This window comes from Tinamus guttatus, unplaced genomic scaffold (assembly GCF_059628265.1).
Source record: "Tinamus guttatus ecotype Peru unplaced genomic scaffold, ASM5962826v1 Tinamus_guttatus_pri_ptg000308l, whole genome shotgun sequence".
NCBI classification, from domain to species: Eukaryota; Metazoa; Chordata; class Aves; order Tinamiformes; family Tinamidae; genus Tinamus; species Tinamus guttatus.
This window is the reverse complement of record NW_028288842.1, coordinates 2,842,578-2,865,201: the sequence shown is the minus strand read 5'-3', so window position 1 is coordinate 2,865,201 and position 22,624 is coordinate 2,842,578. Positions and strand designations below refer to the sequence as shown.

Below are 22,624 nucleotides of genomic sequence, written 5' to 3'. Positions count from 1 at the left end.
TTATATGTCCTGCTGTGAAGTGCCATTCTCTTCTTCTTTAGCCTGCATTTCTATTGGTGGATTTACTGAGACTTTGCTTTCAGACGATTTAAGATTCTTCTTTAAAATTACAAGAATGAATACACATGGAATATAGGACACTCCACGTAATAATGCTGGCACACCCAGGTAGAGCCATCTGGAATAAAAGATGAGCTTCATTAAATACATGAATTCATGAAACAACGGCAAAACTACTCAGTGTACATCCTTTTGTGATAATGGCCCAGCTGCTGTAAAGCTTCTGCCCTGAGCCTTTTGGATTTTCCCTTGGATTAATCAGAGACTTTTTCCACACGGACTTCCTACTTTTCATTTTTATTATCAAACCTGTAGCGTGTTGTCTGTTTTCATGGAAGATGTTCAGTGCGTGTAAATATGGGAACAGGACATTTCTGTTTAAATTATGTAGTGGCTGTGGCAAAGGCTGCACTTGACAAATCAAGTCAATACCAAAGAAAAGGGTCGTGTTAAATCTCTAACACAGGAGCAATCTGCATGCTAGATAAAGTTTGTGCACTAGATAACAATAAAGAACATACATCTATATCTCTATGCATTTTGTAATACAACAAGAAGGAGAAATGCATATAAAATAAAAAATATACCTGTAAGCAACAATGTCATACATCCTGCATGCTCCTTCTCCTCCACAACTCTTAGTACCCCACTTCAAGCAAGTCGTATCAATCAGTGCTCCAAAATAAATGGGAGATGGAATTCCAGCTAAAAATGATAGTAGAAATGCTTTTATGAATTTCCCATTTTTCTCTGAGGAAGAGATATACTACAGAACTTGTGTATTTTCTCATCTACTCCATCTGTCCTGATCTCTTTCAGCATGAACCTTCTCTACCTCTCTCTACCTTTCACATGTTCTCTCTTCTTTCTTATCCACCCTCAACAACAACAAAATCTTTCCTATTGCATATTTAACAAGAGAATCACAGAACCTCAGAATGGTTAAGGTTGGAAGGGACCTCTAGAGATCATCTAGCCCAACCCGCTGCTCAGGCAGGGACACTGAGAGCATGGAGCACAGGGTGGCATCCAGGTGGGTTTTGAAGATCTCCAGAGAAGGAGACTCCACAGCCTCTCTGTGCACCCTTTTCCAGGGCTCTGGCACCCTCACAGTGAAGTAGTTTCTCCTCACACGGAGATGGAACTTCCTGTGTTTCAATTAGTACCCATTACCCCTTGTCCTATCACTGGCCACCACCGAGAAGTGTTTGACCCTATCCTCCCTGCATTCACCCTTGAGGTATTTATGCGTATTGATCAGGGCTACGCAGGCCCAGCTCGCTTAGTCTTTCCTCATACAACAGATCCTCCAGTCCCTTAATCATCTTCATGGCTCTGCACTGGACCCTCTCAAAGCTCCACGTCCCTCTTGTCCTGGGGAGCCCAGAACTGCACCCAATACTCCAGGTGCGGCCTCACCAGAGCTGAGCAGAGGGGCAGGATCCCCTCCCTCCACCTGCTGGCAACGCTCCTCCTCATGCAGGCCAGGATCCCATTGGCCTTCTTGGCCACAAGGGCACATTGATGACTCATGGTTAACTTGTTGTGAACAAGGACTCCCAAGTATAAAAAATATATATTGTGATTCCTACTCAAAACTCAACATTTACTCTTACCAGTGAGAGCATGTTGTGTTCAGTGAATACTTGACAGGAGAGAAGGAATACAAGATGGCTTTCCGATGAGCCTCCAATATAAATGCACACAAATTGAAAGCTCTTTTAATTTGTCCCATTGCCTAGATTTATTCATACGAGATTCCCTACATCAAGGAACTCCATAGAAATGGACAGCCATACCATGTCCATAACCCAGCCCTGGACTGTATCTAACTCCAGGTAAGCTCTGGAGATGCTTCCAAGTGCATTAGAGCTTTTCTTACCAAATACTCTTGAAGCCAGTCCATGGATACCCACTCCTAATGATTTTTCTTCAGGCTTTAGAGACCTGGATGACAATTACATCATATACAGATTAACAAAGGCGACATTAAAAATAAATAGTGATATGTTTAGTTTTGTTTCAGTCAAATTCTTTATCACATTATGCTCAAATAATTCTAACTAGAGCAGTGCCTGAGAGTTCCTGATTCTTATTACACAACTTTGACTGCATTTCCTTAAGCAGGCCTGTTAGATCACCAAAGGAAAGGCTGTCCTTATTCTGCCAGTATCATCCACCTGCAGAAAGATAACGGTGGCTTAATCAGCATCGTGTTGATGTGATCAACAAGCAGATGGGTATCTCGATGCATTGATTCAGCAGTCTTTCATTAATTCAGGATACAGATGACAGACAGAAGCAACATCAGTTTATAAAGCTTTCAACATCTAGCATGACACTGAACACTGACAATCAGCACAGAAATGACATAAGATCTTTCTATTCTTCCTCCCTCCATGCAAAGAAACATTTGTTAAATCTTGGAAGTGTTTGACCTCAGAATAAAAAGCCTAAGACATTTCTTAAGATAACAACACTTCACTGTACCTTATTAAGACCATATATCCAGGCATGGCTGATAAAGAATAAATGAAGCTGCCGACTAATGAACATATTAAAAAGTCACGAAGCATCCTGTTACAGTTTTCTTCTTTCTCACACTGGCCCAGAATTGCAGAGGCATTTTGAGATGAAAACCCTGAGGCTGCAATGCAGGTGCAGTTTTCAAATACCTGTCAAAAGAGTGTTTTAATCACAAAGACCAGTTAAAATGCACACACCAAGTGTGAAACTCACACAGTTGGTGCCTTGCCTGTTCTCCTGAGCCTATGTCACACGTATAGCCCTGCACTGTGGCTTCTCTCCCCATCTGCTAAGCATAGGTCCACCAATCAGCTATAGGTGATGTGTGGGGTCAGAGCAGGAGGAAGCCAGGGTGCTCTCATGTAGCTGGGAACGCAGTGCCTCAAGCAGGCCATTATCAAAACTACCTCTGCAGAAACCAGATGCATCTGATTTAAGGCCAGGTCATAATATCCTCACTCACATGCTTGCTTCTACCAAATCAATGAGCCTGTTCAGAGAAGAAGGGCTAATAAATGTCACCCACACTCATTAAGAGCATCAGCAACTGGTTCTTACTAAATATTCTCTAAAATATTTGCATAGCATAGAGGATTCCTAAAATCTGTATGGTTTGTTTTTCTTATTTTTTATTTTGAACTATGTTTCATCTAATCAGAACTTGTAAATAAATTAATTATGAAAAATGTATGCTTACTTCGGATAATATAGACTCTGCAATACTCAAATATGTATTTAAATCTACTGGTTGAAAGAGATTTTTAAATTCATGCTATAAAATTTCATTTCGGCTGAGAGTTTGCTCAGGTTTCAGAAAGGCTGACAATACCATGAGAACAACTTCTCAGAGTATTTTTAGTATTGGGACTTCAATTATTAGAGGAGGTTTCTTCATTATATTCTTTAATTTTAAACTAACTTATATTCAGCTTGGAGTTTCTGTTGACAGATTAGTCCAATTTTTTCTCCTACAAGTGCAGTTAAATGCACAGGTATGGATATTTCTTCCCCTATTCCTTAAGTACCATATTTCATAGCTACAGCACAAAAAAAAAATGTGCTTTACCATATGTTTTCCAGTTCCTGTTGAGGCTTGGCACCCAGCAAGACAAGGCGACACATAAGTGATTCCGTTATCCCCACAGACAGGGTCCCAAACTTTCAGTGTGCAATTATAATCACTGTTGCAGCCAGCAAGCAGAGTATTTTCTGTATATGAAACATGTGGTATCCTGAAATATATTTAGAAGTCGACTAAATATTTCAATAATGAAATCCCTAATATAAGCCTTTGACATGCTTAAGTCTCTATTCCAGCTAAAATGTAGATCCAAGACATAATCGTACATGTTTCCTGCATTCAGGCAGGCCTGTCTACCCTTCCATACATCATTATACTAGAGTATGTACTCAAAGTAGGTATACGAACCCAACAGCATTCTTCTCATGCATCATTTAAACAAGAACGAGTAAGATGTATTGACCTAGTATCTCACACAGTTTTAAAGACTAGAAAAGTAAGACCCCTGAGCTGAAATGTACTTAATTCTGTTTGCAAAACTGTGAAGTCGTAGTTAACTTCGACAAGGAAAGTCCTTCCAGCGTTATGCCTTACATAACATACCCTTCATACGAAACTGTTAAGCCAGCAACTGGTGAAGCGTCACAGACATTCCGGAAGATCATGAAGGAGAACAGGTATTCCAATAAGGATATACAAAATGCTATCATTGCAGTCTGAAAGGTATTTGTTTTGAATTTCTTCAGTAACAAGCCTCCAAAAAAATACCCAATGCATATAACCGGTAAGTTGTAAACACCTGTTTAAAACAGTAATACCTGTTAAAATTAATAGGAGACTGAGCGAGCATGTGCATGTAATTTGGCAAAGATTCATATAGAGCTTATGGCCCATTAGTTTAATTGAATTTCCCTTGCATGCCTGAAAAAACAAAGTTGTGAACTTCTTGGAGATCCAGTGGCTAGACTGAAATAATTCACTTAGATAGGGGGACTGTGATGAAACCCTGTCTTGTCTTGTGTTGCAATCAGACTACTGTTGTAGACTGCAATTTTCTGAGAGAGCAACTAAGATGTAGGATCATCTAATGGAGCACATCTTTGCATACACAGAGCATGACAGGAAGAAAGAGCACACAGTTTTGGAATGGAATTCATGTACATACACTTCACTTTTTCACAGCTTGACATTTTAACAAAGAAAAGGTGGACTAAGAAATATCTAGAAAGTAGTTTTACACAAATATCATAGATCCTGGTTGCCTTTGCTCAAGAGTTATAGTGGTTCTCTAGGGATTCTTGACAGCTTGTGAACACTGAGAGCATGAGGAAAGGGGAAGAGACATTAAATGAGACCTGACTTCCTCTCAGAGTACTCTGTAAGTGCTCTTTTTTCAGTCCAACTGCCTTTGAATACTTTAAATACTCAAGATGGTCAGACTGAAAAAGAACGCTGCAGTGGCGCAACGGCAGCATAGCAGAGATGTATGATAGCTATATGGCTTTGTATGCAGAAGTCCAAAACACTGATGACAGAAGGTATTAGTGGTACTCATAAGGTCTTGAACACTCTGTCGAGTAGTATTTAAAGAAATTGTGGCAGCTATTAAGAAAGCTGAGCATTCGGTTAAGGAACAGAAGTATGGCTTGATGTACTTTAAGATGATTCTTCCATAATAATTTGTCCTGATCTAATTAAGTTATAATTCATAAGTACGAGATATGAAAAGGTTGAAACTGCTCTTTCAGGAGACTGAAACTACTTGCCATTAGTATAACCTCTTTGACATTAGTTGTGCAAATGGTGCAAATTGCATGGGATGATATAATACCTCAACTGAATTCTTCTAGGACACTCTAAAACATGGGAAATGAACTACCACAAAACACTGCATAGGAAATCAGGAGACATGTAGTAGAAAATTCAAAATGGTTATTTAGAACTGCCCTGTAGTGTGAAATCTCTCCCATGTAGAAGCAATTGAACCTATACACATGTGTATGTACACATGTGTACATGCATCCAGGCATTTTCTTCCAGGTGGTAGATCAGAAAAAAGCAAAATGTGAATGTACCAATTAAAAAGATGGCATCTGATGCAGATTTTCCAAACTGCTGTTCCAGGTATTTTGGCATGAAGGATACCATGCCATTGAATGCGCTGAACTGTATCACGGTTATGCATACAAATAACATATATACTGGGTTGCAAAACAGAGCCTTGAGGTACGGGATGAAATCTGGAATGAAAGAATGCAAAAAGTTAGTGTGATGCTTTCTGAAATGAGTCTTCCATTGCTCAGTATGGCTGAGGAGGAGAGAGAGGAACAGAGATGGTTTCTAATTAGATCAGGTTAATTCTTGTGCTTGGACAGAAGCCACAGCTCAAAGACCATTTTGCACAGTGCAGCCTTCCCCTGTTTCTCTTCTGTATGTGGAGACAACCACACACACGCACACGCACACAGAGTAGTGTCTGGTGCTGCTTATAAAGCACACTAAAAATCTCATAAATTTTTCCTGAAGCTTATGAGTTAGGTCATGACTGAACCCTGTAACTGTAGCTTTGCAGCAGCAGCTACTGCCCAGCTATTCCCAATCCTTTTCCCTTCATCCCATCCTTGCAGAGCATCTGTCAGAACCCCCTTCTGGGATGCGGGAGGCAGAGGAATTACAAAGGGGAAAGGACACACACACAGAGACTAGACAGCTGGCGCTACCTTTCACAGGGACCTGATCCCTAACTTTGGGTTGCACTACTGTTTGTGATGGGGAAAGGGAAAGACAGGGGAGAAGAGGCCTGAAGTGACCCTGATTACTCCCACCACATCTCCAAGTCTGGATCCCTCAGTCTTCAGCAAGGTAAACCTCTGAGAAACTGATTTACACATGTCTTTCCTCTGAGTAAGGCCTGTTAAATCAGGACCTGAACCATAAAAAAAAATCCTCTTTGTCTCATGTTCTCTATCAATCACTGTGCTGAGCTATTGTCAAGAAATCCTGCAGAAAAAAACGCATAAACTTCTGTAGAACAATGACCAGGATTCATTGAAAATGGGCACCAGCGAGCAGTGATACGTATCTCCTAAATATCTCAGGAAAACAAGATCATTATATAAGTGTTTCAAAAATGGGTCAAATATTTAAACAAGATGAGTAGGCTGTCTTATTTATATATGGCATACAGTTTAGAATCACAACTTTGTGCAGAAGAGATAGCCATGTTAATTTGAACTATATCTACTTCAAGATTTAACTCCAAATGACAGTATTTTCTAATTCAGGAGTTTCAAGGACTGTGGACATTCACATTAATACAGGAAGGAAGGGTGAGCTACAGTCTGAGCTAGGAACCTTTCCTTATTGAAGGAGAATGTTCTTCATAGGTTCATTTGAGGCTACATGACAGCAGAGAAGGGAGTTATGTTTATCATAGAATCATAGAAACATAGAATGCTTAGGTTGGAAGGGACCTCTAGAGATCATCTAGTCCAACCCTCCTGCACACGCAAAGTCACCTAGAGCACGTGGCACAGGATTGTGTCCAAGCGGGTTTTGAAGATCTCCAGAGATGGAGACTCCACAACCTCTCTGGGCAGCCTGTTCCAGGGCTCTGTCACCCTCACCTTTAAAAAATTTTTCCTTAAGTTCCTGTGGAACTTTTGGTGCTTCAGTTTGTGGCCATTATCTCTAGTTCTGTCAGTGGTCACCACTGAAAAGAGACCAGCACCATCCTCCTCACTGCCTCCCTTGAGGTACTTATATACACTGATTAGATCCCCTCTCAGCCTTCTCTTCTCCAGGCTGAACAGGCCCAGCTCCCTCAGCCTCTCCTCATAGGGCAGATGTTCCAGGCTCCTGATAATCCTTGAAGCCCTGCGCTGGACTCTCTCCAGCAGCTCCACATCCCTCTTGTACAGTGGAGCCCAGAACTGGACACAGTACTCCAGATGCAGATCCAGGGCAGGATCACCTCCCTCGACTTGCTGGAGACGCTCTTCTTAATGCACCCCAGGATCCCATTGGCCTTCTTGGCCACGAGGGCACACTGCTGCCTCATGGTCAACTTTCATCCACCATGACACCCTGGTCTTTCTCCGCAGAGCTGCTCTCCAGAAGGTCAGTCCCCAGCCTGTACTGGTGTCTGGGGTTATTCCTCCCCAGGTGCAGGACCTTGCACTTGGCCTTGTTGAATTGCATGAGGTTTTTCACCGCCCAGTTGTCCAGTCTGTCCAGGTCCCTCTGGATGGCAGTGCAGCCCTCTGGGGTATCGGCTACTCCTCCCAGTTTCGTGTCATCAGCAAACTTGCTGAGGGAGCACTCTGTGCCTTCATCCAGGTCATTGATGAATAAATTGAACAGGACTGGACCAAGGACTGACCCCTGGGGGACCCCGCTAGCTACAGGCCTCCAACTAGACTCTGCACCACTGATCACCACTCTCTGGGTCCTGCCATCCCACCCGTTCCTTATCCACCTCACTGTCCACTCATCTATCCCACACTTCCGGAGCTTGCCCAGGAGGATGTTGTGAGGGACAGTGTCAAAAGCCTTGGTGAATTTGAGATAGACGACATCCACCGCTCTCCCCTCATCTATCCAGCCGGTCATAGAAGGCTATCAGGTTAGTCAGGCAAGATTTCCCCTTGGTGAATCCATGCTGCCTACTCTTGAGCGCCTTCTTGTCCTCCATGTGCCTGGAGACAACGGCAGTATGAGCCGTTCCATCACTTTTCCGGGGACGGAGGTGAGGCTGACTGGCCTGTAGTTGCTTGGGTCCTCCTTCTTGCCTTTTTTGAAGACTGGCGTGACATTGGCCTTCTTCCAGTCTTCCGGCACCTCCCCTGTTCTCCAGGATCTTTCAAAGATGATGGAGAGCAGCTTAGCTATGACCTCTGCCAGCTCACGCAGCACTCTGGGCTGCATCCCACCAGGGCCCATGGATTTGTGGGTATCGAGGTTCCTTAGGTGCTCTCTGACCCAATCTTCCTCTACCCAGGGCAAGTCTTCCTCTCCACCGGCTTCTTCTCTTGTCCCTAGGGCCTGGGGCTCTAATGGGCTGCCCTTGGTAAACACCGAAGCAAAGAAGGCATTCAGCAACTCTGCTTTTTCTGTGTTATTTGTAACCAGGGTGCTCATCCCGTCCACCAGCGGACCCACGTTTTCCCTGATCTTCCTTTTGCTGTTAATGTATTTGAAGAAATTTTTCTTGTTATTTTTAACGTCCTTTGCCAGATTGCGTTCCAACTGCGCCTTAGCTTTCCTTGTTGCATCTCAGGCCAAGATCTGTTTCCTCAAAGTACAGTGAATATGCAGGACTTAGCCTGAAAACACCATGAAGAAGTAGCTCGTACTGGAGCTGGGTGTCCAGAATCATGAGGCTACTCTGAAGGTCATCACTTTTGACATATTTTGTCCATTTATGTTTTTAACTAGTGCAAAAATTAGAGGGGAAAAATAGCTGTCTATAGATATACAGGTCAGAAAGCACACAGATGTGAATGTTGCCATTGGTAGCTTCAGTTGTTATAAGCCAGATAGATAGATCCTTCTTCAATGAGTTATTAGGTGTTTCAGAGACACTTAAGCATCTGTCATTTTCCTCTTGTGTCCTTAAGCTGGACTCCAGAAGTGCATAAGACTTGTGCCAGTTTTTGGCACAGTGAGTTTAGGGACACGTGTAACTGGTATTTTCAATTTGCTCATAGCTTACTGAAGTGTAACATTCTTAATGAGATTTCAATGTATTAAACCCCTGGAAAGTTAACAAAAAAAGAAGAAGTTCCATATCTACATACACCTGAAACGTGGGAGGGGTGGAAAACGAGAGAATGTAGGACTTGAATGGATGAAATTAGTTTTCTACTTTGGTAAAAGCCATTCGAATCCCTGTACAAATCCTTTGTACTACAGAGACCTGAAAAACAGATGTATGCAGCTGTCATCTGTGACCCATATTTACATACAAAAATGAGCAGACATTGTCTACCTGTCAAGGTTAAAACTAAGGTGGAAGTAAGACACAAAACAACTTGCCTTTAGCAATTCCATGCTTGCTGTGCTTGGCATGCTCTGCTTCATTTTCTTGCAATAGTATTACACTTCTTTTACGGACCTCCTCAGGTTCATTGGTTTCTCCTTCCTTCACAAGGGTCTTGGGCAAAAACCAAAAGGGTATTCCTGCGAGGAGATTCAGTGAGGCACAAATCAAAATGCCCAGCCACCATGCACCAACCCAGCGGGCATCCGTAACTGTTATAGTTATGTCCTCTAAAAAGAAAAGAAAAAAAATACACATCTCATATTAGCTCATAATTTTTTTTGCTCTTATTTTTTTCCAAGTCATCTCAGACATATGTAACATTAAAAATATTTTAAAGGTCTTCAAATGAGACTGATGAAAGATAATCAATTGTCTCCAGTCTTCTTTTCCTAAGCTGCTAATTTTCTTCTGGCAAATTTGAATGCTTCATATTAAATTAATTGTGTTTTTTTTATGTTAAGTCACATGATTCGACAATTCATCAGATAACTTATATGCAGATTTATTTCCTCAAGTATGGGCTAAGGCCTTTTATGAATAATGCATACAGATTTTCCATTCTAAAAGAAACACTAGCAAGCTCAGATAAAGCTCAGAAAGGTCTACTAGGGCTGAGAACTGGCTGACACGACTCATGCCTACTAATGCATATGGAAGTTTTTATATATTCATCCATTACCTGCATTTACTGATCCCACATCCACAAACAGTTTTGCACAGAATGATCCCAACAAGAAACCAAGGAATGGTCCAATCACAGTTGCTGTTTGTAGGCATCCTGACATATGAAAAGGTGAAAACATACAAAATCAGAGCCTACACATAATTATTTTCTTGCAGGTATTATAGATGTTTAGAACAACTCTACTAAATAGATAACTAGGCCTAAAACATGGCACGTGTTAACAAACTACTAACAAATATTTAAATTACAAGCTCTACAGTATTATCATTTAGATAAGGCAACCAAATCCTTCATTTAATTTCCTCTATTTGACTAGTGGAGTCATAAGAAATCCCCTTTGATTTTCCTCCTTTGCATGTTTATTTTAGGAATGGAGTGAGCACAATCAGCTGGAGTACATATAGATTTACCCAAGTAGAAAGGTGAATTCTCTGCTTTGGCAAAATCCTCCAAATATGAAATGCCTAAAGGCATGATGGGAGTTTCACCCATTCCTCGTATTATGTTTCCAATCATCACAAATATCCACAGCATGGATCCAGGCTCTTTTTCACAATCTGTGAATAAGATAAGAAGCCAGAATTAATGTATTCATGTTAACTATTAATTGCATTTTAGAGGTGATGGGGAAGAATTAACCAACAGGTTAAGCTTTCATTGGTAAAACAGGAAAATAAGTGGTCATGGTGCTCAAAAGGCTTCAGAAGTGGAGGAAGCTTCAGCTTTCGCTGGAACAGAGTTTAAAATGCTGTCATGCCCACACCACACCATCCCCAACCAGCTGGCAGTGCTGATCACTCTATAACTTAGCTTCTTCTCTCTATGCATTGCCACCAGGGGAACTATTATTTTATTGATGACAGTGGATACAAGGGAGCCCGGAACATCTGTGCACCAGAGATCCCATTGGCTTGTAGATGAAACTCCTTCTAACATCTCCTTCTGCTTGAAGCTCCTTCTATAACCTCCTTCTGCTTCAAGACTGACGCTGACCTACCTGAGAACCTTCTGGACCTCCTGATGCTTGATATGATGCAAGTAAATCCTTGGAATGGCACTCATAATTCATATTTGCTGACAGTGAGAGCTAGTTAAAACTGCCCTTTTTATCAATATTATCAACACCTATATTATGCCATGCAATTCCATTTCAAATCAAACAGAAATGCTGAATCATCTAGTTTTCACCTAGAAAGCTGCTCCTTTTACAAGATTTTCCTGCTAACTGGCAACATGTTCCTGCATTTGTCAATTTGCTATAGCCAAGGCACTGCAGTCTCTCATGGAACTTGTTTTTGGATGCTGAAATGAAACATTTTGTTTTGATTTTCTTAACAGAAAAATTTGTTAGAATCAAACAATTTTAATGGGAAAAGTTTACTTCAAAAAAATCTTGCTTTTCAGAAGATTGTATTTCATTTCAGATTTTTCTAAAAGGTCTCAGAGAAAGTTTCAACTTCCTGGATGACAAGTTAGTAAGTTTATGATCACTCTCTAATTGAAAATATTACTATTCAGAGATCAGGCTCAGGTTGACTGCATCAATGTCAGATTCCTGACAGCAAACCCAGGTGAAACAATCCAAATGTAAATGTAGCCTAATTCAAATAACTTTCCACATAACAGGGATGATGGGCTCACAAGTGTGACAAAAATGTCACTGTAAGCTAATAGGGTTAAGAACAGTTAACTTGCTCCAACAAAGATATAGGAAAGAGAATTTCTGGGTTCTATTGCCTACATGGTCATCAGATGACTGTTTAATTTAAGGAAAACTACCTCTCTGTAAATCTTTTTTACAGGTAAGTGGGGAAAAAAAAAACAGTATCTGAAATCTTTAAATGAAAGATTAATAAGAGGTGCTATTAAGCCCGTGTTATTCCTAATTGTTCCTTCTGAATTTGGGAAAAATACCTCCTAAACCAATGTACAGTCACAGAAATCTTGGAAACCGTGTTTTTTATTAAACATAGACACAGGAAATTACAGTGTAATGACATTTGGTTTTGATGTCATGCTCAAGCAGGGTCACCCAGAGCACGGGGCACAGGGTAGCATCCAGGTGGGTTTGGAAGATCTCCAGAGAAGGAGACTCCACAGCCTCTCTGGGCAGCCTGTTGCAGTGCTCCATCATCCTCACAATAAATAAGTTCTTCCTCACATGGAGGTGGAACTTCCTGTGTTTTAATTTATACCCATTACCCCTTGTCCTGTCACCGGCCACCACCGAGAAGAGTTTGGCCTCATGCTCTTTACATTCTCCCCTCAGGTATTTGTACATATTGATAAGATCCCCTCTCAATCTTCTCCAGGCTAAACAGACCCAGCTCACTTAGTCTTTCCTCATACGATATATGTTCTGGTCCCTTAAACATTTTTGTTGCTCTACGCTGGACCCTCTCTAGGAGTTCCCCGTCCCTCTTGGGCTGAGGAGCCCAGAACCACACATAGTACTCCAGGTGAGGAATATCATCATAGAGTATAAAAATTAATTGTGGTATTCATCTTATCTGATCATCCAAGTTTCCAACAGTCCATAGGGACATCTATGAGGTAATCTGCCCTGACCTACAACAAAGAGCATGAACAGGCCTATAGCAAGGGACACACTCTGCAAGTTCTCTGTAGTCTCCTTCCACTTTCTCTTAAGGGACTCCATAGAGTTCAGTTTAAAATCTTCTCTTTGAGGTAGCTCAAGACCCAAGAGATTACTCCATACAGTGAGTTTTATGTGTTACTATTTAATCATTGTCTCTCACTCTTTTGACTTCAAAATCATTAATGTTTCCTCTTTTCTGTAAAAGAAAGCAGGGACTACACCTCTGTTCTGCCTTAATTTCTCATTCTTCTCTTTCATGTGTGATACAACAAAAAAGAATCTTGATGTCATTTATCCAACTTTCAAACCATGGTTTCCCATTTCCTCATAGTGCTATGGTATTTCAAGTCATAAAGATGAAGATTTCTGAAAGAGCATGTTTTTTGATTTCTCCAAACAATGTGGAATGAGTGGAATGTTACTAGTCCAAATTCCAGCCTTGAAAAACAGTTTTAATCAAAAAAATCCTGTTTACTTATACACTATAAAACAACTAAGCAGAAAGGAATAGCAGATATCAGAAGAGGCATACCTTCTAATGGTTCCTCTGTAGGTGAAGAGCTCTGATTAAGAAAGTACAAGGGCATGACTGAAGAATTCTCAGATGGTGAAATGCTGCTTTCAATCTGGTATCTGTTCAAATCAAAATACAGGATTTACAAATTAAGAATACATTAGAAATTTGTCCTTCAGTGATGAAACTGTCTAGAAGGAGATTATGTAGCTACAGCTGAGCCTTAGTAATAAAGTGAGGTAGGACCAAAAGAACTAGGAGAAGAAATGAAGGCAATGTTATATCCAAACTGGCATCTTGTCTCTAACATAACCTTGTAACAGATGCTTTGAAAGATGATGAAACACCCTAAAAAGGAACACATATTATCTTCTCTCTTGTTCTTCATATACTTTAACGCAATTACACCTTGAGTGGAGGGTGCCACTCAGAAAAATACCACACTGGGCAAAGCAAGATTAAAACCCCAAAGTATCTTCTTTTCTCAAAAAGAGGGAGAGGAAAGGGCAGGGGATGCCAGCTACCTAGAAGAGGGGTGACTCCTCAGGAAATGACTACTGACTTTTGAAGCCCCCTCAGAAGCAAAATGAAAGGAGATGCTCTAAACTTATTCCACACCCCGTACTTTTCTCAATAAGCAATCTGGCTTCAGTGGGAGAAGTTCTCAATTAAGGCAGGTAGGAGTCACAGAAACTACTGTGAGCTAAACAAAATACTCACCGTCCCATTAGGAAATGTGGAAGTGATATTAAAAGACAGCCAAATGACAAAACTGTGCAGCCCAAAGCAATCATTCTTGGTCTGTGAAGCTTTGCTCCAAAGTAACTCACAAATGCTATCAGCAGCAAGTTGCCTGCAAAAAGAACACATTTCGTATTTACAAACTAAGACATCCCTATATGTTTTAAAGACCAACATAATTTTGAGTATACCTTGTCAGCTCAACATCTCATACTTTCCCAGTCTTGTGAGTACTTCAACTAGACAGGGAACTTGCTAAAGATTCAATGATGCTCTCCTATCTCTATTGTCTGTTTTTCTGGAAGAGTTTCACTAGGCCAGAATAAACATGGGAACAGAACATAAAATAGAAGGGATATCATGGTGAAAGTAGATATTTTGACTGCACCTAGATACAGGAGGAATTCCTCACTACTTTACATAGAGACTAGACAGACTAATACCTCTTTAGGAAGTTATTCTCCCGGGATTCTGTATTTTTTATGTGTGGGAAAATATAGAAATATATATCCAAGTTTTTCAGTATTGAAAAGAATAAAAGCGAGGTGCCGTGTAGAGAAAAGAGGAAAAATAAATTCATATTAATTTCAAAAATCATTTAATAGGAATTTTAAAAATATATTTTTGTCCTTAGGTTCATTCAAAAGTATAAATGTGTTTAAATATTTGACATCTGTTCTCCAAATCAGTTGATTTGCTATAGTCATTTATTGTTGAAGCCATTAAGAATCAAACCTCATTTTCTGAATCAGATCCCATAACATTAACGATTGTTAGAACACTTACTTACTATTTTTGTTCTTTTGCCAGAAATATGTGTCCAATTTACAAGCATCATGCTTTGAATGGTTTACATCTTTTCTTTTTTACATAATGGGTAACAGACTGAATTGAATGAGTGGCTTGAATTACACTAAAATATGTACACTTGTACAGTTCTAATAAATTCATTATGTCTCACATATACACTGTTCCTTGATCATTTATATCTTAATGTGATTATTCACAGTTATTTGGAGATAGGAATGCCACAATATGCTCTTTAAAAAAAAAAGTTCATATGAGAGGAAAATATATTTAAGATAATTACCTTTCAACATATCACATCACTGACTGACAACTTTGTTTTCTTAATATACACATATGTATATACTTTGAATGGCCTTATCAGACTGCTTGGCAGCATGGAATAGGGAACAGTCTCTGCTCTTTGCTCATGTATTTAACATAAACCAGGGAAAAGTATGGACAGAGTTTTGACTCCTCTCCATGCCATGCAAGGTAGAGACTGTGTATGAGTCTGTGTAGATGGTTTCTCCACTGAGCCAGAGGTAATAGAGGATACAGTCTATGGCCTTCAGGGTATAAAATGCATCCTCTGGTGAGCTCTACATGGATGGGTTTTGAAACCATCATGTTTTTGAAAACTTTTCATTGCCTTTGGTGGCAATGTCAAAACCTGAGCCTGTCATTCGGCAATAAAAGTCACTCGTAGGGTAGTTGGGGATCACTATCATTGGAACTAGAAGTTTTCTTATAGATATGTAAGTATAAAAACTTAAAACACTGTTAAATTTGATTGAGGACAAAATCCCCTTCAAACAGCTTTGATGTCACTGATGAAAGGAAATCTAAAACTGATAAATATGACCTTAAATTTAGTACAAGCTATTCTAAGATAGCACTTAAATTATCTGAACCAGTTTCCAATCATTCCTTATTTGAGTAAAGTTTTACCATTGCATTCGAAGGCACTAAATACAGACTTATCAGTTCAGAGGGTAGCACAGCATTGCGCACTATTCTGTCTCATACAACCAATGACAGATGGATAAGGGAGTCATTAACACACACTCAGCCAGCATACTATTTTTTTAAGGATTAAAAAATATAAAAATGAGTGATTACCAATTTCAAAGCTTCCATTAATGATCCCCACTATAGAAGCTGGAATATTAAACTGCTTCTCTATTTGTGTGGACATGGTGTTCATGTAAGCACCAGACATCGTTTTGCCAACATATGCAAATGATAGCGCCAGCAGAAATATCTGGAAAAATAAAAGGAGAATGTATAAAGAATTCAACATATGATGTTTAGGAATATTTCCAGGTGTTTTATTGATCAAAGATGTACTTCCAGGTAAAATAAGGGACCAGTCCTGACATGATGACACGCATGCAAATACAAGATCAAATCCTATCTGCAGTCTTCGTCTATGTAACTTTGGCTTCAGTGAATACAAAAAAAGATTGAGATTTTGTTCTTCACCCCATGCCAGTCACCAAGATGATCTTCAGAAACCTCAAGCCCCTTTTCCCCAGACAAGACACAGGCACAGCACGCTCGCTCCCACCATGTGCCTGCTGCAAGATTGCCATCTACAGGGCCGCATAACATCTGCAGCCAGAGGAAAAGAAAGAAAGAAAAATGAAAAAGGAGTGCACTTAGTGCAAGATCTTTGCACCCTTCACTCATCTGAGCAATACATTATTGCAGAAATAAGATCGATGTCTTTGATAGAATCACTTCTTTGAGTAGTTGCTTTCCATTCACAGCAGAGGTCATAAATCCAGAATGAGTCCTTAGAACGGGAAATGTAAATTGCAGGTCCATCTTATGAGTAGCTTTTATTGGATAGTAGTAAAATAAATATGAATATTTGCATTTGTACTCAAATCTTTTTCATATTAGGATACTTATGAGAGAAGAGGAATAGTAATTTTAAACACATCTGCTGCAAATCCTAAAAAGCACAAGTAACATATTAGGGGTTTGAATTACTATGAAAAATAAACTATTATATAATTTTTACAGTTTCTTGACCACTTGAATAGTTTGTGTTTGTCAGGAGACAGTTTTTACTGCCACATGCCTTGACAGAATTGGCAAAACTCCTTTCACAGGTTGAAGAAGGAATAGTAGCTACATCAGACTAGGGGGATCACACAGGTCTAGAGGAGGAGCTTCCAAAGAGCAGTCAAGCATTCCCACTAATAACTCACAGGGCATAAAGCTCAGGGACACAGGAAGCCACACGTTTGCTTACCAGCTTGACCTCAAAGATTAAGGCACTAAGGACACAGAAATCACCTCAGAGATTGTTTATTCATTTACTTACTAATTAACTTGGACTACAAGTTGAAGTGTTCGACTACAGTGCAAACAATTATAATTGTGAATTTGTACAAAATTGCTAAAACATTTCTATACCTTAAGCTTGGAAATGCAGCAGATTTTCTCTCCTGCATCTGGTTTCTTTGCTTCTTTCATTTTGCTTTGTTCAAGCAATTCCAGTGTCTGTTTCTGAATCGTTCTAATGAAAGAAAAAGAAGAAACATGTTTGTCCCCTGCTTGCAAGCAATCAGATTGCTTCGGAGGGCACATATTTGAGCATCTTCTCCAGATAACTGCAAACTGAATTCTGACAAATATACAGGCCAAAACAATGTTTTCTAATCAAGAAAAAAGGACACACTACTTTTCATCAGGTATTGTGTGTTGTCTACAGGAAGTATCCAGCTGCCAGTGGTGAGGAACTCAGTCTATGAGTCTGATGAGATCTGAAGGAAGTGGGAAGTAAAGAGGCCTGAGACAGATGCACCAGCCTAGATAAAAACGTGAATAAACCAACCCCATCACAAACCAACCAGTAAGGAACAAATGAAGAAAAGAGATGTTGTATAAGCAAGCTAGTTTGAAAGTGTCTGCTTTTCTATTTCTATTCCTATTTTTCAATACTGCTTTTTCAGTCTTCTTCACTGGCATCGGGTACTAACCTTTGTGTGACACAGGACTGTGAAGACTATTAAGTCTAGCTGACATACCTGCCCCTTTTCTGCATGCCCTGCTTGCCCTTTTCCAGTAGAATTACTTTAAGTTTCCTCATTACTTTTAGTAGAAACTGGATCAGATCCTAGTTTCTTAGTATTACAGGAAAAAAATAAATAAAAAACACAAGACCAGCTGAAGGTAGAAACGAAGCAAACCAGGTTCAATTCTACTTCCCCTCTGAAGTTTGCAAAACATCCCTCTTTATTGGTCTTCTGCTCCAACACATGCCTACTTATAGCAATCTTCTAGTACTGCTAAGTCACCTGCTTTCTTACACATTTTACACATTTCCCAAAAAGATATTAAAATAAAGGGCAATACTTTCCATAGACCTGGTATATAGTGACCTGTAAAAGCCCCTGCACATTTGAGATTTAACCAGAATACCCAGGCAGAGCGAAACGGGGGAACACCAGGTTAAGGGGGATTTCGCTCTAAGGATTGCTGACTTCATTTAATCAAGTTACATAATACAGTTCCACACTGCCTGATAGTGGGGAAAACTGCAGAAAACCAGGACAAACCAGAGCCCCTACCTTATGGCTGGAATGTGTATGGGGTAGTTTCCTCTTTTTCGTCTCCGATATAGTGTCCAGGCAGCACCTGGGCACTATAGCACCTTGCAGCACGTCAGCGTATTCCACTTCACAGAACCAGGGCTGGCAGACAAGTCATCCTTCAGTCCTCAGCAGGACCCAGCTGCCCTTTCACATTCTTCCACAAACACCCCAGTCGATCTCTACAAATGCTAATTTCCACAACAATGTTAATCCTCTCAAATGTATTTCTTCATTAACTTTATTCCTGCTCCATTTGTGGGCATTAACTCCTTCTATTGCAACCTTTCTATTTTCAGTCTCTAAAAGTGTATGCATTATTATAACATTCCTGGAAATATCTAATTTGTAATTAAGTGTAAGTGATCTGCATCCTAGCAACTACTATGATAAATAAAGTTTGCTTTTCTATTTTGCTTAAGGATGACTGTATTAAGTAATCAGTACCAAATTGTGCTTTTACAGCTTTATACTTTCTCCGAAAATTGGCACTGAAGTTCATACCCTAGGGAATCATTTATGCTTTATATTTATACTGACTTACCAGACTTATACCCCTGCTTTATCCAGCTTTTAGCCCATCCATAAGGCCAAAAGATGAGCAGCAGAACAAACTGGAAATTTCCTATTCTTCTCTCTTACTCCTAGAAGTTGGTAATACGATCATGCCTCTTACTCTACCAATTCACACTACAATTTCCGTGCCACAAAATTCTGCAGCAGCCTCTTCCCTCTTCCTTCTACCACTTGTCTGCTGTGCATCCTTGTTGCTTACCTTGCTCCCAGTCTTGGGTTGTCTCGACTCATCTGCAAACCAATTTAAATCATTAACCAGGTAGAAATCTAACACAGGGGAAAAAAAAAAAAAAAAGGGGCCTTACATTTAGTGACCTGAATTGGCCTTGGAACAGTCCAGTAAGTGTCAAACCCACCTCAGGGAATGAGCAGGACAGCAGGGTCACAAACCAAAGAGGAGGGGAAACTGGTGCTAAAGAGTAGGAAAGGAGGAAGGGTGAAACCTGCCCATCTGCGCAGCAGTGATGTGTTACGTTGCCTGTACACTCCCAAGCCCCAAACCACCCGGCCCTGGCCAGCCCCGAACACTCCTAGGGTCAGCACAGCAAGCAGTTATATGTAATACAAATGTACTCAAACATTGAGATTTGTTTATTTATTAATTCTGTTTGTGTTCAAGGGTTATTCCAAGCATTTCCACCTCCCCTGACTCCCTGCAGCTGCCACGAGGAGTGGAGCATGTGTGTGGTAACACATCCCACCTTCCAGGCTCTTGAGCAATTGCTCAGAGACAGCAAAAAAAAAAAGTAAAACCTCTGTTAATATTAATCAACATATTAATCAGTACAGGTAGCTTAAATTCAGATTGCTCATAAAGATGGAAAAGATCTTACGGTTGCGAAAATCATTGGCAATTTTAGTGAAAAACCACTGTACTAGAAAATGATCCCAAGTTCTCACTTCTCCTATTCTTTCGTAACATCAGTGTAGTTTTCTAGCTTCCTTTTCTCCTTCACCACTTTTTATTTAGTCACTCATGTTTTGATCTCTAAAAGAGAAAGCACTTAGGATATTTCCAAGTACCTGTAGCGTGTTTTCTAGCTGTCCACAGTGTTTTACTGCACGCCCTGTAACTGAACGCACGGGAAACCAGCTGATATCACAAGGCTCTCAGGTCACTGTACACATCCTCCTTGATGCCCAGACATCAGGCATCTACACTATAGAGGACCTACACCATAGAGACGTCTCTGAGCAAAGACAACTAATACAAGTTCAGTGGCTTCAGAGAAGGAGGTGAGCGAGGCGGCAGCAATGCCCAGCTGTGTGCAGAGGAAAGGCTGTCCTTCTCCTAGCCCTGAGAGCAGCCTCCTGGGGCAAGGTTCAAGCTTTCTTTAGCTTTCTTCTAAGGAGCACCTTACAAACCACTGGTGCCTGTAGACCCTGGGCTCCTCAGCACTGCACCACAGTTTGAGAACATGCGTGTTTCCTTGTTGTTTTGTAAAAGTTCACAACAGTAAATCTCAGAGAGTTTCTCTTCTCTGTTCTTGCAAGAAAATTTCCCATGGAAAAACTATTAATATTCTTCCAATATGTTAAAAATCTCATGATTTGGCCACAGAGACCTGTGTTTTCAAAGATCCTTAGCAAACATACTTATGCAAATGTACTTATGTGAACTGCTGAGATGCTTCCAAGTGTTTTTGGTATCTGTGGAAAATAAAAGTCTTTGTGAGTGACATAAAAGTCCTTGTGTGAATTTTAAAATAATAATTAGTAAATAAGCAGACAATAAATAAACTTTGATAAAACAGAAAACATAGAAACATCACATAGAGGTTTATGAAGGATTTTTTAGTTCAATAACAATTCTGGCTTGGTCAGACCCAGCAAAAGAATTACAAGAAAGTAAACATTCCAGTCACACTGATCCCTCTTTACAGCAGGCACAATTTGCTTTGAATACTCAGGATCAAAAAAGAAATGACTGCTGTCTTTCTTCTTAAAAATAAAAAATAATAAGGCAAAGGAGGAAGAGGAACATATATTCTTTTTAAAAGCTGAAGTATCTCTCCAGGAAGATGGCTTTAATTACTGCATTAAATACTGGTCTTAGAGACTATTGCTAGTAGTATCTATACTCCAGCTTCACAGTCCTGGAAGAAGGAAAAAGCCTTCTGTCCTTTTACAGGAATAACCAAAGAAATCATTCCTTTTAAAAACTTATTTTCTCAGGAAAAAAATACTACATTGAAAATATATTTATTTGCACGGGTGCAGGGCTTTCATATTTTCCAGACTTTGGGGGAGCTAAAAGATGTGTGAAGGAATGCTTTTGGGGAATTGTATATTCTCAGTTTTAAATTTTAAGATACTTGTAACCAGCTTGTGTGGTCTGGGTATTTGAATAAGTGCCTGAAAGGACATACCCATAATGCCCATGCTTGGACACCCCACTGAGTAAACTCTCTTGATCTCTATTAATTTTTCAATGCCTGGCTGTGCTGTGCTGCCCTTAGTGGTCAGTGCACTTTGATGCACTTCATAGTGCAGATTAATCTTTCAAACCTGATTGGCTGTCCAAAAAACCAAAAAAGTAGAAGCAGAGATATGAAGCTAAGAGAGGTTAATCATTTCCCTCTTCAAGCAAATACCACTTGTGATTAATGCAAGCACAATGCATTTTTAGAGTCTATGATATCTTTGCATATTGACAAAATATTTTGCATCAACTTGACAGGATTCCTTCCAAAAGGCTATGCATACAGTTTGAGAGGGGATATGATCAACACATACAAGTACTTTAGGAGCGAATATAGGGAGGATGGGGCCAAACTCTTCTCCATGGTGGCCAGTGACAGGGTAAGGGTAATGGGTGCAAGCTGAAGCTTAGAAAGTTTAATCTCCGTATGAGGAAGAACTTTTTTCCTGTGAGGGTGACAGATCCCTGGAACAGGCTGCCTAGAGAGGCTGTGGAGCCTCCTTCTCTGGAGATCTTCCAAACCCGCCTGGATGCCTCCCTGTGCCACGTGCTCTAGGTGACACTACTTGAGCAGGGACTAGATGATCTCTAGAGGTCCCTTCCAACCTCAACCATTCTGTGATTCGTGATTCTGTGATTCTGTGATTCTGTGAAATGTATAAATATATAGAAAACACCCTGAGGGAGTCTAGTATTTGTACAGAATAAAGTATAACGTATTCTTAGCAAGCAGTTTTGTTTAAGACACTCATCTAGACTCTCTCAATAGATATTTGAGAGAGGCAGACATTTCCAGAGATTTATCCCATCTTAAGACAGCTGTCTGAAATAAGCGGGTGGAAATGGTCTCTGGAGGCTCTTTCCTTTGATTTGTGAAAGCCTAGATAACTAGCTTAGCCTAGATAGATAGGTTTTTAGACAGATAAAATCAGGTAAGGTGGAACCTATTCTGGTTATCTCTCCTTTTTATGCCACTCTAGACCTAGCTACCTTGTCCAAGGAACAAAAAAAGACTGTAGCTACAAGCATAAAGGTCAGCACCACAT

General features: G+C 40.2%; 1 protein-coding gene across 1 annotated transcript; it reads right to left on the bottom strand.

Moving 5' to 3' along the window:
• On the bottom strand, positions 1 to 17,501 carry LOC104578563 (solute carrier organic anion transporter family member 1A5-like). Its single transcript, XM_088528455.1, has 14 exons — positions 17,403 to 17,501; positions 16,098 to 16,239; positions 14,169 to 14,301; positions 13,467 to 13,567; positions 10,746 to 10,892; positions 10,330 to 10,428; positions 9,644 to 9,877; positions 5,683 to 5,847; positions 4,211 to 4,406; positions 3,653 to 3,818; positions 2,551 to 2,735; positions 1,943 to 2,007; positions 648 to 765; positions 1 to 178 (listed from the first exon to the last, which is right to left on the bottom strand). Exons 1-14 carry the CDS (start codon positions 17,460 to 17,462, stop codon positions 1 to 3), a joined length of 1,989 nt encoding a protein of 662 aa, XP_088384581.1. The 5' UTR covers positions 17,463 to 17,501.
• Positions 17,502 to 22,624: the final 5,123 nt, after the last annotated feature.

Bases quoted from the DNA above. Each gene is read 5' to 3' on its own strand.
- LOC104578563 (XM_088528455.1), bottom strand. From the start codon at position 17,462: ATGAAAGAAGCAAAGAAACCAGATGCAGGAGAGAAAATCTGCTGCATT. The intron at 10,893-13,466 runs GTATGCCTCTTC...TCTTATTCACAG, and splicing joins TACAGAGGAACCATTAGAAG to ATTGTGAAAAAGAGCCTGGA. The intron at 766-1,942 runs GTAAGAAAAGCT...TATCATTTTTAG, and splicing joins ACTGGCTTCAAGAGTATTTG to CTGGAATTCCATCTCCCATT.